Source organism: Eublepharis macularius, chromosome 1, assembly GCF_028583425.1.
Source record: "Eublepharis macularius isolate TG4126 chromosome 1, MPM_Emac_v1.0, whole genome shotgun sequence".
Lineage (NCBI taxonomy): Eukaryota > Metazoa > Chordata > Lepidosauria > Squamata > Eublepharidae > Eublepharis > Eublepharis macularius.
The window spans coordinates 33,265,152-33,283,033 of NC_072790.1; the positions used below are offsets into that span (position 1 = coordinate 33,265,152).

At 40.5% G+C, this 17,882-nt stretch overlaps 1 protein-coding gene across 1 annotated transcript in view; it reads right to left on the reverse strand.

Moving 5' to 3' along the window:
- The window catches only part of HDAC4 (histone deacetylase 4), a 173,261-nt gene that overhangs the window by 56,260 nt on the left and 99,119 nt on the right, over positions 1-17,882 (reverse strand). Inside the window, exons 13-15 of the mRNA XM_054970213.1 lie at positions 11,623-11,877; positions 6,194-6,380; positions 340-473 (exon numbers count right to left, since the gene is read on the reverse strand). Coding sequence (XP_054826188.1) covers positions 340-473; positions 6,194-6,380; positions 11,623-11,877 — 576 coding nt within the window. The remainder of the gene's footprint in view (positions 1-339; positions 474-6,193; positions 6,381-11,622; positions 11,878-17,882) is intronic.

The following is a 17,882-nucleotide window of genomic DNA, read 5'->3' on the forward strand; positions in this document are numbered from 1 at the left end:
AAAGATGTGCTGGAACAGGCAGAGTTTGCTGATCAGCTGACACTGAACAGGGTGGGATGCTATTTTTGAATGCACGTTCATGTAAAAACCACCTGCGTATAACAATTAAACATACTGGAGGGGAAGGATCTAAACAGCTTTCCCCTGCTGTGCAAGATTTTTATTTGCAGGGACTGTCAGTGTAGAAAAGCATTCAAATGTGATCTCTCAAAAATTATACAGTTCAGAATTTTATGAATGACATCTCTTGCTCATTTCACCACCTCTTTCGACTAGATTCTCCCCAAAGCACAAGAACATTTTGCCCTCCCCTATTTCTAACAACAGGCCATGTGTTACCTCACACTTGCTACGAAGACCTGTCTCCTGGAGCCGAGACCAAATGCTTTGGATTCTCCCTGCATGCTCTGGGTGACTGTTTGTGTTTCCACAGGTACACTGGTGCTTCAGCATCAAGGTGTCATACACAAGGCCTACATTAGAAAAGAAAAGATCACTTCAAATTATACAATTATTATATGCATTGACACGACCTAACTGTATAATCGAATGAAAAATCAATCTTCTAAAAGTTGGTTGGCTAAAAGACAGATGGATGGGTTTTTAAAAGTTGGTTAAACGCATTAGAAAATTAAAGTAAAAAAAAAAAGATTCCGTGTCAACATACAACAAAGTAAGAATACAAGAATTTAAAAGTAAAATTAAATTAAAGAAGGGAAAAAATGAGATTCAAAGATGTGTCTGAAAAATAATTGGTATCAAAGAATCTTGTCTCACACAATTATATGAGTAAAATTCAATTTATTTTAATGGAATCTAATTCCATGAAAGTATGTTTAATTTACATACAATTACAGTAGCAGATGAAATATCTCTGTGTTTTTTTAAAGAAACAGGAAGAATAAGTGGACAAATTTCTTGCAAATGCAGTGACTTACAAAATAACTACAACAGCAATCCTAAAGTGCTGGTTGGAGAGGCTTAAGATAACAACAAAGTCTTCCACACCAGTGTGTCCTGAAGACATGCTTGCTGATGTTGGTGTCACATTATATTGATACCAATGCTGGTGTGGGCCTAGAATAGGGTTGTGTTGAGGACTGGCTGTTGGAAGAATCTTAAACTCTATAGTAACCACAGATCACCTACAGAATCGTAAAATTCCCAGCCAGAACACCCATTAAGGAACTGAAACCATGGAATTGTGCCTTCTACATGAAGTTCTGAAAAGGAGTTTCAGACTGTTTTTAGGACAAAGGCTGAAAGCCAGCAGAGAAAAGGCTGGATTGGACGTAAATGACACAATCAAATAAACGAATGAATGAATGAACTAACAGGTATGCTTTCTGATTATTGGAAGGCGAGAAAAAAGGAGTTCACAAATCCTGGGACTATTCCCACAGATTTACCAGGAAACAATGGCAGATCATGAGAGAAACCAGCATTTCCCTAGTGCCTAGTTACAGATCATTTTTTAGAAACTATCAGAAATTAATCTAGGAGCACTTCAATGAAAAGAGGATCCTACTGCATTAACAGGTTCACAATTACATTTTGGGACTAAAAAACTTCCCCTTCACATAACCCAACGCTGGTTTGTTCAAGGTTGCTTCCAACTCTCATCACTCAATGAAGTAACTAAGGCTGACTCCAGCACTCTATCTCCTCACCTTACCTACATTTTCTTATATGAGAACATTCCCAAGATCTGGGATTTTCCTCCCTGCCTTCCACAAATCACGGAGCATGCATGTTAGTTCATCTAAATTTAATTTTTATTCAGATATTTAGATCCTACTTTTCTCCCTGATGGGGGTCCAAAGCAGCTTACTTCATTCTTTATCACCATAACCACCATCCTGTGAAGCTGGCTAGAATGAGGGCCAGCTACACGATGCATTTTCTAAGGAGTCAAGTCCATGTTTCCCAGCAGTTTACTGTACATGTGCAGCTCCAGAATGAGGTTAATAACTCTTCCCGGGGGCTACTATGGCTTGAGAAAATGGCACTGGGAGTAAAGGCAGAAGCCCCCCCCCCCCCCGTGCTGTGGTCCCAAGCCAAATCCTTGCAGACCATTAAAATGTTGTTCCCGACAGCTACTGCGTGTGCATGGTTGGCAGAGAAAATGAGGTAAATCCATGGAACTGACTTCCCTATTTCTCTAAGCCTGGGGAAAGAAAGGTATCTTTTGCCTATCATTCAAGCCTAAGCCCTATAACTCTAACCAAAATCTATCCCTAAAAAATGCTTGATGTGCTACAAACCCTCAGCGTCTTTATAGCAGCTTAAGCCCTGCCTGCCATGACATCACACAGAACCTTCCCTCCTCTTCTTCATTTTACAGCAGGATTTGAGTCCAGTGGCACCTTCTGAAGGAGGGAGCTTTGGCTCTCAAAAGCTTATACTCTGAAAATCTTGGTCTCTAAGGTGCCATTGGACTCAAAACCTGCTATTCTACTGCAGACCAACACAGCTATCTTCCTGAAATTATCTTCATTCACTGTTTTTGATTATTGAGTATCCAGACATTTGGGACTCTTCTCTTGATTATCTGTATTTGGAATACGTTCAGAGAGTTATCTTTCCTTTTAACTTTTATTTTACTGTCTTGTTCTAATTCTGTATTCTCTTGCCTCCCTCCCCTTCTTGAGTGGTACAAGTTGCACATTTTGTGAGTCTGGGTATTTGGAAACTTTGCATCTTAATACGGGCAGTCTAATATTTGGCACAGTTGCTTTATGACTGCTATTATTAGTGCATTAGCTATTCCCCCTAATAAAAGCTAGCTCTGATTTTAGCACATTTCAGATCTCAGTGCTTCTCAAAAATAGCCTAGCAGCCTCATCACTTGTTAAATGATCAGTTAGTTAGTCTTATTGTGTAACATCCTTTCAAACCAGGTGTTAAAACTAAGGAATAGCAGCAAATTTGGCTCACACCTTCTTCACCAGTAGTGATCATCATATAACAACAACAGTGTGTTTACTGCTCCTCTAGACAGATTAGAGCCCACTCAGAGCAATGGACATAGTCAGTGTGATTATTATACCCACAATACAGCTACGTAGCTGGGGCTGAGAGGAGTGGCTAACCCAAGCCACCTGCTGAGCTCCTGACAGTGGTGGGATTTAAACCAGTAGAGTACTGACTCTTAATCCAACCACTTAACCACTATGCTACAGCAGCTCTCAATCAATGAACTGTTTGGCGACATGCAACCTGTTTGTGCCTGTTACCAAGAAAAGTCTACTAGCAGCCATCAGGATGACTTGGCAGTAGTACATGTGAAGAGGATTTAGTCTTAGAAGAACATGCACTGAATATAAGTCAGCAGTGTGATGTGGTAGCTAAAAGGGCAAATGCGATTTTAGGCTGTATCAACAGAAGTATACAGTCCAGATCATGCAAAGAGATGGTATCACTTTATTCTGCTCTGGTTAGATCTCACTTAGAATACTGTGTTCACTTTTGGACACAGTTTAAGAAGCATGGTGACAAGTGGGAATGCGTCCAAAGGAGGGCAACGAAGATGGTAAGGGGTCTGGAGACCAAATCTTATGAGGAAAGGCTGAAAGAGCTGGATATGTTTAGCCCACAGAGGTGACTGAGAAGTGATATTGTAGCCCTCTTCAAGTATTTGAAGGCTGTCACATAGAAGTTGGAGCAGAGTTGTTTTCTGTTGCCCCAGAGGGTTGGTCCACATCCAATGGGTTAAAATTAAACCAGAAAGCTTTTTGGCTAAACATTAGGAAGAACTTCCTGACAGTTACAGCCATTCCTCAGTGAAAAAGGCTTCCTCAGCAGGTGGTGGCTCTCCTTCCTTGGAGGTTTTTAAGCAGAGGCTAAATGGCCATCTGATAGCAATGCTGATTCCATGACTCAGTATGAACTTAGGCAGTGAGAGGGATGGCAGGAAGGGATGAGCCAGTGATTGGCTCTTGTGGCCCCTTCTTATATGCCCAGGGTAATGCTGATCACCACTCTTGGGTCAGGAAGGAATTTTTCTCCAGGTCAGATTGGCTGGAGATTGTTTTTGTGTGTTTGTTTATTTGTTGCCTTCCTCTGGGCATAGAGCAGTGGCTACTCAGGGAGTGAGGTGTGGAGATAGTTGAGAATTTCCTGCATTGTGCAGGAGGTTGGTTTAGATGACCCTTGGGGTATCCTCCAGCATTATGTTTCTATACTTCTATTTTCCAGTGGTTGGGGGATCAGCCGGGAGCTGGATTCTGATCTCCTGCTAGGGAAATGTTGCTGTGTTTCAGCCTTGCTGGGGCCAAGGAAAGCACCGCAACTGAAAATCCAGAACCAACTCCTAGCTGATTGTGACAATTAGCTGGAAGTTGGGTTCTTCTAAATTCAACGGAATCGAGGGGGAGGAGGTCATCAGAAGCCCAGCTGATTCCATTGCCAAGCTGGATATCAGAAGCCCACAGCTGATCTTGAACTGTCAGCATGTGACCTGGAGAACAGAAAAAACAATACAAGACCTGATCTCTCTGGTTCTCAACAGCACAGACTAGCTGCTGGGGGGGGGAGTGATCTTTCTTACAATTCCACCCAAAACTGACTGCCCGGGCTACAGAAAACAAGAGCAAACCACTCCTTTTCTCTGCAATTCAAGCCGACAGTTTGGTGGGGGGAAGGAAAAAAGAGGCCTACATTCCAGCCTTTCTGGGACATAGATAGAAGTTTGGGAGCAAGGTGGAGAACAGAAGTATTGCAGCTCTTATCAGCCTAGAGTGAAACTTTTGATCTCTAAACTTCTCACTGGATCTGTCAAAGCAGGGACTCACTGAGATGTCTGGGAGGCAGCTTATATTTGACACCTGTTTGAGTTGTTCATAGGTAGATGAACAGATTGGGTGATTGGTTCATTTCTATTTAGGACAGCCAAACACGGTATGTTCAGTCGTTGAACTCATTTGCTAGAAAATTCACAGCCAGAAGCTCATATTAGCATAAGAATGTAGAAGATGCTTACACTTTGGCTTCCCCAGATGAAACTTGGGTCAGACTGGAAAGTGGGCATCATTCACAATGACACTTGTTTAGGATATGAGAGTCTTCACAACTACACCATATATCAGATGGCAGGATGTATGGCATGGGGCTACATTTCTCTGACCTCATATTGTGCATATACAGAACACACACCTTGATGATATTAAGCAAAAAAGGGAGCATTTTGCACAATAAGCCCACACTGATAAAAATCATGAAAAAGTGGTGGTCTTTGCTTCACTACAGAAGTTTAACAAGAGTCTGCATAGCCATCTGTGGTGGATATGATTGCCTATTCCTGCATGGAACAGCGGGTTGGACTAGATGACCTCTGAGGTTGTTCTGACACCTTAAGTTTTTTTCAGAACCTTTACAAGTAATCTGAACACGCACCCAACAGGACCCTCTACTTTGTCCTCCAACAGGATATGAAATCACAATGCAATCTACATGGGAATGCAAGGAAGAAGGGGGAAGTCCATGCCTCAAAGTTTAACTGCTGCAACGTCTCACAGCCACCCCCCATTATTACTAGTGCTTATAAGAGATTTGATATCTAATTTTCCAGCGTGTCCTTTGGCTGCATGATAGTGGGATGCTCTATTAAAGTGCCAAAGTGAATTTCAGGCCTACCTTCAGCACCAAAAGGTGAGTTTTGCCTTATTGCACCTTTGCCCACTGGAAAGACTAGAACTCTTAACAACTACTGTCTGCTTCTTTCTCAATGAGCGATGGAAAAGATGGCATGGATGCTTTGTGAGAATGTGCCAGTATATTTTCTCTTGTTACTTATCATAGTGTCTATGATCCCCTTTATTTGCAGAAAGTTCCTTTTCCTTCCCAAATTCTTGTTCCCACAGTGAGACCTGAATCCTTGCCTGGGAAAGACCACCCCTATTTGCTGAGATGTAGAGGTGGCTAGGTGATGTCCATGGACTGCCCATCCTTTTGTGTTCACCTATCAGAATTGCCCTCAGCAGTCTGTGTGACAAAAGGTTTAAGCTTGCATGTGCAGGGATCCCTGGAGTATGGCTGTTAATGGACAGTCCTTCAGATAGCTGGGGGCATTGCACTGAATGTGTATCTGCCTATGAGTGATGTGATGAGTGAGACCATAGAACTGTGCTGTAAAAATGCAACCAACTGAATTTATGGGGACATTTAATACTGTGAAAATAGTTCTTGACTGTACCTGTTGTGAATTGGGGTTTGCAGGGTGGCTCCTGTACTGACATGGGAAAGTTTGCAGAAGCAGGTGAGGATTGGGCACGAGAAAGTGGCCGATGCCCTCCAAAGGACACAGGGATACCAGCAGCTTCCATGGATGCTTGGTAATTTCTCAGCTGGTGAATGCGTTGCTGCTCCAGTAAAAGGGCTTGCTGTCAAGGAGGATGGATCGTGTTATCACTGCAAGAACTGTTCAGTGCATTTGATACATTTGGGTTTGGAGTTACTTTGTGAAAATGAATGCATTGACAATGACTTCACTCAGTCTCAGCAACACTAGCCAATAGATCTTCAAGTATAAATTAAAACTGATCACTATTAAAAGCCAAAATTTAAGCCTTTCAGTAGTGTTCCTATTGAAGAAAATTTTAAATGCTTTAAAACATCATTCATAACTGTCACTTAATAGTTTGCCTGAGAAGGGGGAATCTTGTTTTCAAATGATAGTTAAATTGATTACCTCATACACCAACCTGTGTTAAAGAGGAGGTTGGCAAAAAACTTTGAGAGTCTCTGCTTTAAAGCACCCAAGCTGTAATTACCATTGGATTTCTTATGCCTGAAAGTCAGAAGGAAAATTGTACATGTTAGTCCATGGGCCAAGAGCTGAAAATTCACGTATCATGTAAGGTAGCAAAATCTCATTTTGTTTTTCTGACATATATTTGTATATGGATTATGTTTTCACATAGCTAGTTGTCGCTTAAAAGTTTTATGTCAAAATGGCTGAAACAATCTTTTCTCATTTTAGCTGTAACCGTAATTGACAAAAATAATAATAGTAATAATAGTATAATAGTAATAGTATAATAGTAATAATAGTATTCTTAATTGTGGTTATTCTTTCACAAGAGAAATAACAAACAAATATATGTGGTGACAATGGATCCACCACATGAAAGATGTATACTACCATAGAATCAACTCTGTACGGACTGTATTATCCACTGCTGTAATGAGGCAACAAATCCAAAATGTGTGTCAGCTCAAATCCCCAAGCTGCAGAAGATATTGTAGATTAAGTAATAATAAAGATGGCAAAAGTTTTAGAAGAACCCTTGTACACTGCCGAACTTAGTATTTTCAGTCCTGTGTGTCCTTTAGTTTATAAGGACTTCCAATGATCTCAGGCTTCAAGTGATATGTATGACTGATCTGACCCTGAGTCATTGAATTCAGGAACTTTTATTGTGTTAACATGGTAAAAGGTGCCAGAAGAACATCACTCTGACATCTCAAAATCAGCAGTTATTCTGCTGCAGACCAACACAGCTACCCGCCTAAAACGATCTCAAAATCATTTTCTTGGAATGCTGCATGTATTACTTAATGATGAAAGAAAAGTGTTTTTGTATCTTGATCACGGCTCATCTCCTGAACTTGTAAAAGAAAACCAGGCCCTGAACAGCAAGTTACATCATTTGATTGCTCATTATTGCTTCAATTACTCCCCCCCCCCCACTTGCACCCACATGCTGTGGCTCACATTTTGCTTGTGATGCTCTCCTGATTCTCAGAGAGAAGTTTTAGGTCAAACCAAAAGACTATTTGAGAAAGAAGGAGGTGGGGAAAGACCTGCTTCAGCAACTTCTATGAATTCTTCCAGTGAACCCAGCCCTTTCCTGATCCCAGATGTTGCCAAAATGTTTATCCTACCACATGAAGAAGCAGGCCAGAATTTCAAGAATGTGTGTTCAGAATGAACTTGCCGATGTTCAGGCCAAAACGTAACTGTAAAATGGTTTCCAACTTCAAGAGGAAGATGACATTCCATTGCAGCAAAGCTAAGCAAGTTGTACTCAAAACCAATAAACTTTATTAGGTAATTTGCCAAAATTATGCATAGCTCACCCTCTGGGAACTTTGCTTGAAAACAGTGATGGATCACTCCATAAGCTGCAACTGCTAAAGAACTGGGGGGTGGAATGTGTCTCCAGTGTAGACACTGTTTGCAGCACTGATGGAGCAAGTTTCTTGCAGCACTGATGGAGTAAGGGCAATTAGAAGACATCTGAATTGCTAGAAGAATACCTAGATATGTGCATGAGGGCCAAATGTTAACCTGTAGCTGAAAACTCTGTACCACCTGACAAAATTCAGCAGCTGAGAAGGTTATCTACAAATCTCATCTAATAAGTCTCCGTTGAAGTTTTCTTTACTTGAAATCCTTATATTCAGCTTTTCTTCCCATCAACAAGTACTCAGGGTAGCTTACATCTATTAAAACTGATTCCCTCATATCTTTGGGAAGCCTGCAGAACAACAGCCATCAAGAAATGGTTGTTGTGGGTTTTCCGGGCTGTATTGCCGTGGTCTTGGCATTGTAGTTCCTGACGTTTGACGCCATCAAGAAAGCATGAGCCCAAGCAAGTAGAATTCTCACTGACCAGAGTGAAGGACCTACTAATAATCCCTGATTTGATAAATGAAACTGCCTTGTGGACACATGTGGATGGAGGTGGTCCTGCAGATATGAGGGTACCAGGTCATGAAGGGCTTTAATGGTTTACACACCAGAACCTCAAATAAAGCACAGAGGCAAAATGGCAGGCTATGTAACAATCTTAATCTTCAGGTAATATCTTAAAAAATATTAACCATCAAGAGTCTAGATGCCAAGTTCTGTAGTTTCACCACAGTCTTCAAGGGCAGCCCCACGTTACAGTAGTCCAGTTGTGAGGTCATTGTAGTTTGCACAACCATGGCTATGTCAGGTGAATTTTAAAAAGGGGACAATATCCAGGTCATATGAAGTTGAAAAAAGCACTTTTGCTACTCGGTTTACTGGTTTTTCCAACAGAAGCTCCAACAAAACTCCCAAGCTCTTAACTGAGTCTGTTAATGACAGAGCACACCATCCAAGGACAGTTGCATAACTCCTTCCATAATCTTAGCATTCCCAATCAGCATCACTTCTGTCTTATTAGGATTAAACTTCAGAATTTTCTTCCTCAACTACAATCTCCAAATGCTGTTCTAACACAGAGAAGGCTATGTCTGGATGCTTACTTAATGCAATGTATATTTGGGTGTCATCAGCACATTGATGACAACCCATTCCAAAACTCTATATCTTACAACACAGTCGTTCAATAACATTGGTGACAATACTAAGCCCTGCAGAATTCATGCAGTAATTGGGTAAAAGAAATAATAGACTTTTTCTTGTTCTACAGTTAACACTGTGAAACAGTTAAGCTAATGCAAGCATCAGTAGAATTTATTTGCAGATCTGACTGGCTTTTCTCGATAGTTTTAAAATTAAAAATTGACCACAAAGATACTACAGCATACATTTTAAAAATTGCTCTTCAGCCATCTTGATGATGATGTAAAACTTTTATGACTCAAAACGGTTATAACGTGCAAACATAATCCATATATTTGTGCCTTTCAAAGACACAGGAATTAGCATTTGCTACCTTACCTGATACTGATTTCTGCTCTGGCTCACAAACTATGTGGTTTCAGCATGTTTAAGATAAAGGGCCACTGAATTTTAAACTGCAGTTTCTAGGACAACTTTATTTAAACACAAATGTCCTAAAATCAGTTTAATTTGGTGGATTACAAGCTACAAGCATTTCTGGGGAGGGAGAGAGAGGCGGGTTGGAGAAATATGGGCAAAAGAGACATAGAAAAAATACAGATAGGTAAATAGAGAAAAAGTAAAATGTATCAGAAAAAATTAAAGATGGGTCCCATGTTGTGAGCTGTGGTTAAAGATGGTCCTGGATCTAAAAGACGGAAGACCTCTTTTCTAAAAATCATAATTTGAATGTAAATAGTTTTCTCCTTTTATGCCAGCTTTGAAAATGAGGATATTCAAAGCAGTTATCACTATAAACTTCATTACTTTATGGGCCTTCTATATGCATATTAGTTATCATTACCTTTGCAAGGCACCTCAAGAAGTCGTATAGCCATGAGGGAGAATATAAATTAATACATATCTGCAAGATTGATTAACAGGATTGGATCCCATGGAAGAATTCCACATGTGGAAGTGGAGCACTAAACTTGCTCTTCACTGTTTGCTTGCTCTAAGTAGAAGTGGTCACTATCCTTTCTGTGTGGGCAAGACCTAGCACAATGTATTCTGACAAAATTTCAAAAGCAACTTAAATCATGCAAAATGTCTGTTCAACATTCCATTGTTCCAAATGCCCGTTATTTTATTAAAAATTACACGGAAGTGTTGCTGCTGCCCTTGTGCTATTGCTTCTGCAGGTAGAACTGCGCTAAGTACATTTTCCTTCCCACTAACTCATGCATTGCTGGATTTGACCCACAACATGCTATGTTTCATATTCACATCATGAGTCACAGGATGGCTCTTCTCAATGGGCAAACACATGTTCAGATTGATTGTTCATACAAATCATGCAACTTTTGTTAAAAATGTTTCTCCCATGTTGTGCAGAGAAAGAAAGAAATCTTGGGTTCTAGCTGCAGGGTAACATAGCGGCTAACAAATTTCAAGAATACTTCTAAAATAATGTTAGTTATGAATGGCTCTGACATATGAAGGGGAAGTGGTGCATCTGCAGTCTTCCTTCTTTTTTATCTAAAACAAAACCATGCAGGAACAAATAAATAAAAACAAATACTCCTTCCTCCAAGAAAGGATCTGAAATCTCTGTTTCAGATATGATAGAGAAGCTCAGAAACAGAAAATGGCTTCTTCCTCACATGCATATTAAATCTGGACATAAGTCAGAGACCTTGTTGATGTGGCTGGCGAAATGATGTGTCCCATCATTTCGCCTGATCCAAATATAGGTTAAACTAGATGCTTCTTATTAGTGTTAAGGTTTGGGGCCATCTACTTGAAACTGACTGGCGGCAGGGAAAAGATAGTACATCTTCACATAACATATAATTGACAGGATGTGGTGAGGGGCAGTAGCTTAGATGGCTTTAAAAACGGACCTGAGAAAATCATGGGGGGGAAAGTTCCATCACTGCTGTTAGCCGCGGTGGCTGAACATGAAGGGGATACCTCTGATTGCCCCATGGTATACCCCATGGTATGCCTCTGATTGCCAGCTGCTGAAGACTTCACAGCAGTTGCAAGGCTTCGGCCTCTGTGTCCCTTCTGGGGCATCTGGTCTGCTACTATGGGGAACAGGATGTTGGACTTTATGGACCATTGGTCTGATCCAGGAGGGCTCTTTTAATGTCCTGTTCTTGCGAGAGGAAACTGTCCTACTATGGAGATAGCGCAGCACAAACTAGTCCCAGAATTTCTGTCAACTATATGGTAATGGAGTCAGCATTTGGTATCAAATATTAATCCTGTGACACCTCTCCTTTATCCTGTCTCTGTTTAGAATGAGCAATGAACATAAAGTCTGCAGTCAACAGTCAATAAATTAATGCATTCAACTTTACCTGTCTAAATAGCAGCTCTTGCTCGGCTTGCTTCTGCCCTGGTTCTAGTTCTTGTAGCATCTCTCCATCTTCATCATTTTCAAGCGGTTCTTGTTTTACCTGGACCATACTGGCCAGCCCTTGTGCATCCTTTTGGTTTGATAGTCTATCAATATATGCGTCTTCCAAAAATGCCTGGTGTTCTCGTAATTCCTCTTCAGTCTCTTCGGGATGGCTTTCATGCTGGCGAGAAGATTCATTTGGTTTTGGTATTTTCTGAAAACATGCCCCAAAATTTATTTCTAAAGCATGATCCAGGAGTCAAAGCACACAGTCTTTTCAAATAAACCATTTGAAATGGTAAAGAATAGGAGAAAATTAATTAATTTTCTTACAATGTATATGCAATAGGGCTTTAAGCAAAAGGAGTAGAATCTGGACTCACTCCGTTTCACATTTCACTTGTTTTCCTCCTCATTGAAATGCATGCACTGGTTGTTTTGTAAAATGGGAATTATACTGTAAAGTGGCTTTTAATAGTCTTCAAGTAAGAACTTTTGGAAGGGACTGTTCAGACTGATATTCATTTACTGCCTCAAAGACTCCTTGAACACTGCCACTTAACTAATGCACACTAATCATCATAACATGTCAAATTATATATTTTTGCTACCATATAACAAAGACATTCAAAGTTGCTGGCTGCATCCAACAACTCTTGCAAATTCTACTAAGCAGTTATGCAGAATATATTCATTTAATTCCACAGCACAGATCTGTAATTAATAGTTCATTTTATTCAGTGTCCTTTTTTCATTTTCTTGAGTGGATTAATATTTAGAACGGCAATACAAACATGGATATTAATTCAGATCTGTTCCTGTCTTTGGAAGCATTTATAAAAAGCCATACTAAAGCACATCTAGCATCAATTTCTTCTTCAGTATCTGTTTCCTGACACCTGAAACAATGGGTGTTGAAGTTAGTGCAGTTCATCAAATATAAAGAATGACAAAGGTAATTAATGTTGTCTTAGTTTCAGGAATCATTTTCAGCTTTTTAATTTTAAAATGGTATTATGGTATTACTATTATTTAACATTAGCAGCTCCTGAATATTCCAAAGTTTCAATTCTTTTAAAAGTGCCAGAGACTATGTGGCGATATCTGTCAGAGAATAAATTTATGTTCTTTTCCATGATTTTTATCTGAAATTGTATCAAATATAAAGACAAAGAAAGATGATCAGTGGAGAGTATCTAAAAATGTGTTTGATGAAATGATTTGAGATACTTGTTGCCCACGATAATATGGCAGCACAGCAAACGTTCTTCTGGTTTTCTACTTTTCTAGCTTTCCAAACGGAAAAGAAAACATTTGCTGCACTGTCATATTTTAAAAATGAATACATTTATGAAGAATAATCCTACGAAATGTCAGAAATAACAGTGAACAGACTGTGTCGGCCAAAGACATCCGTGGAAGCAGAAGGCTCAATGGATTGTCTGAGACACAGCATGGAGACAAATGTCCATTGCCAATAATATATGTAAGGAAATAGTCTAACACTCAGATGCTGATGGCAAGCTGCAATGACCGCTGCATATTTGTTAAAGACTGCTAAGTGTGGAGAAACTATGAAATACAAGATATGGCACTGGAAGCAATTGATTCCCATTGCACACTGGAGGTGAAGGAAAATGAAAATATTAAAATAGCTATCGCTGAGTTCTACAGATATGGACCCAACTCAGTGACAGAGATGGGGGAAACTATGTGCCATTGAGAGAACATTATGAAGAAACTGACACAGAAGATGAAGGAAGAAGCAAAGACCTCTAAGAATCCAGAGGATCCTCAGTGATCCTTCAGTTCTGGAACTAGAGTCATCCTTCACTTCTGAAGAGTATCACCATTTCTTGAAAGCCAGTGAGGTGTGCTGGTTACAACATGGGACTAAGATCACAGAGACATACGTCAAATCCCCACTTGGCCACAAAGCTTGCTAGGGGATCTTCAATTCATTACTCTTTCTCACCATCACAGAGGTGGTGTGAGAAGGAAATGGGAGTATAGGAAATCCACACATGCCACCCTGAGTTCCTTGGAGGAAGGGCACAATAAAATGCAAGACAGATATATTCTTGTTGCAAAACATGAATTTGGAGAGGACATGCAAAAGATTACTGAAGGATGCAGTATGTCATATTTGATGTAGTATAGCTAAGATCCATTAGACGTAGTCATTCCAAAATCTCAGCAAAGTTATACGAGGAAAACACTCCTATTAGAACAATCCAGGAGTTTTCATTTAGGCAAAGACTTTGGAACAGTGGTAACTGTCAGAGTATATAAGAGCAGGACTTCTTGAAAGAATGCTGGACAGTGGGGAATTGGGAAGTTAAGTAGACTGATACCAAGTGTAATATTTGGTGGAGTAGGAAGGTTTAAAGGCACCGGGGTTCATGTTAGAGAGTCATTCTTCATGGGTAAATATTCACAAGTTCTACTGTTTCGAAACTGAGAAGTAGACTGGAAGCAGCAATGCTGGTACAAAACAACAGCATCTATCACAGGAAACCAACCCTGCATGCATAACACAGATCTGGTTGTATGAGGAGCTGTGCCCTGTAGGTTCCCAGGAGCAGCATCAGTCTAAATGTCACGGCTACAGGCCCTTAGTGCCTTGACCCAGCTAAGGGGAAGAGCCAGCAAAGGTCTATCAGCAGAGCTAAACAAAATTAGCAAACTGGCAAGAGAAGGAAAGCCCCTCAAATGCCCTCAAATTCTGCCACCAGTCCCTCAGGGTTCCCAAAGCTTTAGGAGGGGAGGGACACCCTCCAAGCCTATTAGGGAGCTAAACGTAGCAAAGTCTACCTTGCAAGAATATGGTTGCAGGCAGAGTTCACAGCCAAAAATAGTTATAAGGTAGGTGGTTCACGAGAACTAGCAAAAATGGGTTCGGCAAAGTACCTTGAGTTTTGAGACCCCGAAGTCACACACCCAAACACAAAGTATAATATTATTTATTAAGGAGACTGAGCCCTACGAGGAAAGGCTGAGGGCCTTGGGAATGTTTAGTTTGGAGGAGGTTGAGGGGGGACATGATTGCTCTCTTTAAATATTTGAAAGGCTGTCATTTGGAGGAAGGCAAGGGGCTGTTCCAGTTGGCAGCAGAGGGTAGGACGCGAAGCAATGGGCTTAAATTACATGCACAAAGGTGCTGACTGGATATGAGGAAAAACTTTTGCACAGTCAGAGTAGTTCAAAAGTGGAATCAGCTGCCTAGGGAGGTGGTGAGCTCCCCCTCACTGGCAGTTTTCAAGAAGAGGCTGGATGAATACTTGTCAGAGATGCTTTAGGCTGATCCTGCACTGGGCAGGGGGTTGGACTAGATGGTCTGTATGGCCCCTTCCAACTCTATGATTCTATGAAATTTGAGAAGCAGGCAGAGGCAGTCAATGCTGTTCATCAGGCTTCTGTAAAACTCATTGGATACTTTGTCAGCAAGTGTCCCAATTTTGATTGTATGTACCTGATTCTGGGGACTCAGAATAGAATAGGGATTTTGTTAGTGTACCTCCCACCTCATAGTCCAATAATCTCACAATCTGAGCGGATAGAGTCAATTTTGGATTGGTATTGAGGAACCTATGTTATTCAACTCCCACCTTTGGGGTGGAACCTGGCCCTGTGGTTTATCATGGAGCAGGGTGAACTATGCTGGCAGAAAATCTGTGTTGAATCTGACAGTGTGCGCTATAGAGCTCTCTGGAAGAGTGGTGATAACAGCAGACAGGTTGCTTACCTGTATCAGTTGTTCTCTGAATGGTCATCTGTGCATTCACGCTGATGGGTTGTGTACCTGCACAGAAGCCAATCTCAGACACTTCTAGAGCTACAAAAAAAGGCACAAAAATTCCCTTCCCCTTGGTCTGGACTCTGGAGATACACCATGCATGCCCAAAGTCATGCTTCTCCTGCTTAGTTCCTTCCAAATTTGAGGACATCACCAATATCTGCAGCAGGGAAGAAATATGGGTTGTGTGAATGCACAGATGACCACCTGAAGAATGTGTGTTCCTTGGCTGTTTCGACTGTGTCTTGATAATCATGTCCAGGATTCTTTGCCACCTCTCCTGTGACAGGAAAACACTATCATGTCTCGTGTCTATGTACACGCTCACATTTTGAACTACTATGTGTGATCACAAATGCATTTGCATACACACGACATTCCTGCTTCCTACTTGCAGGTCTAGATCAGGAAATAATTCTGATAAGGGAAGACTGCTAGCTTTTGGAGGTAAGAGGTCGGCTGCAAGTGCCACTAGGATCTTGGTGCAGCTGCTAGATGAAATCGTGGGCCTGGTACTTAAATTTTCTTCCTGCATATACAAATGGGAGGAACATCTTGTGTGCTGAACAGATCAGAATGTGGAGCAAGGCTTTGGAGAGATCTGCTGATACCAGGAAGTCTCTGCAATGCAATGTTGCAGTCAGGCATCAGAAGGTTTCCATTCACAAGTATTTATTTCTTCTCCAGCGTTTTAGCTATTTGTAGTTGTAACTGTAAATGGTTTGCATTTTTCTTAGATATTACGTAATTTTTTAAATGAAGCAGATCCTGGAATGAAGATATTCAGCCGGAACAAGTTTAATGGCTCCTGCTTTGAGGAGATCCTGCATCACCTATTGTTTCTTCATAAGATACATTTGGAAAACTGCAAGCTCTGAATCACCGCTGTGGTAGTGGCCATCTGCCGGGCTAAGCTAAGTGTGTAAAAAGCATTTCTGTGCCTACCTTAACTTGCTACTCCAGCACTAATGCTAGGTCCTTAAGCTTTTACTAGAGTCAGCGAGGGTCAGCTGATCAATCGAGGTCCTCCATGACAACTTTGCTCATCTGAGGAGAGCCTTCTGGCACCCTGTAAGTGGACAAGTTCAACAACTGCCCGTACATGTGCCTTTTCTGTGGTGACCCCAACTCTATAGAATGGCCTGCCTGTCAAGGAAAGGAAGGCTCCCACGTTCTTGGCATTTTGCAAACTATGTAAAACAAAATTGTTCAGGACGTTTTTATAAAGGAAATGGGGGTTAAACATAACATGAGTGCTCCAAGAAAATGCACTGCGTTTCTACTTGTGAAATACCATGTTCTGCACTGCTTAATATGTTATGTTTAATATTTACATTTCGTTTCAAATATCTGAAATCCTAGTTCTATGAGCTTGGCTATGGGCAAGTCTTCCTACTGGTCTCCTGTTGGGAGAGGCAAGGCAATCTCCACCCTGGTTTCCTCCTCCGGCTGGACCACTCCCACTCCTTCATCGCCCACCCCATAGAACGTTTGATTGGGGGTTGGAAATACGGGCCGTCATCTAGAGTTGTTTTATTACTCAACTGTATGTTTATTTATGGTTTTAATGCAAATTTTATTGTAAATTTTAATACTGATGTTATCTGCTCTGAGCCCATTTACAGGGAAAGTGGATTATAAATTTAATAAATCAAATCAAATTAGATGTATCATCCTATTGACTGCATTGATTTACATTATGTAACCTGCCTTGAGCCTCAATGAGAAAGTCAGTCTCTGAATAATGTAAAATAAAAAATAATGTAGTGACCGGTGGTGATGGTGGTGGTATTTTTCTTTTAACTTGTAACTCAAGTGATTAGAGTAACTGGAAATATATGCATCAGAAATGCAAATACAGCATGCGGAAAGCAAAAGCATGGTTTCTGGATTTTTCTCTTTGAGAGAGAAGCTTCTATTAAGGTTTGAGAAAGAAGAAGATAGAGAGGAAGAATGACATGGCTTAATTACAAAGACATTCTTAGACATGAAAAAATTAATTGCTGTTAAGAAAATTCTGGTTTATATTTCTTAGGGTTGTATTCAATCAAAATTATGTCTGTTTCAACCAATTAAAAGAACAGCTGTTCTGTATTTGTATATACACTCATACATGTAAATGCAAAAGATATGTATATCTACATCAAGGAATTATTCCCTTTATATGGTATGATGCAACTGTCACTTTTGTGCATATAACAAAAGCAGCATATCACAGAGGGATTCAGAAAGAAGGCGGTCATCTTACCTTCAAAATATTCTTGGAACTTCAGACATTACACTTAAATAATCCTTCCAACCTTTACACATTTATTAAAGTAACATACTTTTTAAAAGGCGAATTAGATAAATTGTGCAGCAAAAGGCCTTAGTATAAGCCTGTCAGGCCTACAGCTGTGAACATAACCTCAGGCATACCAAGC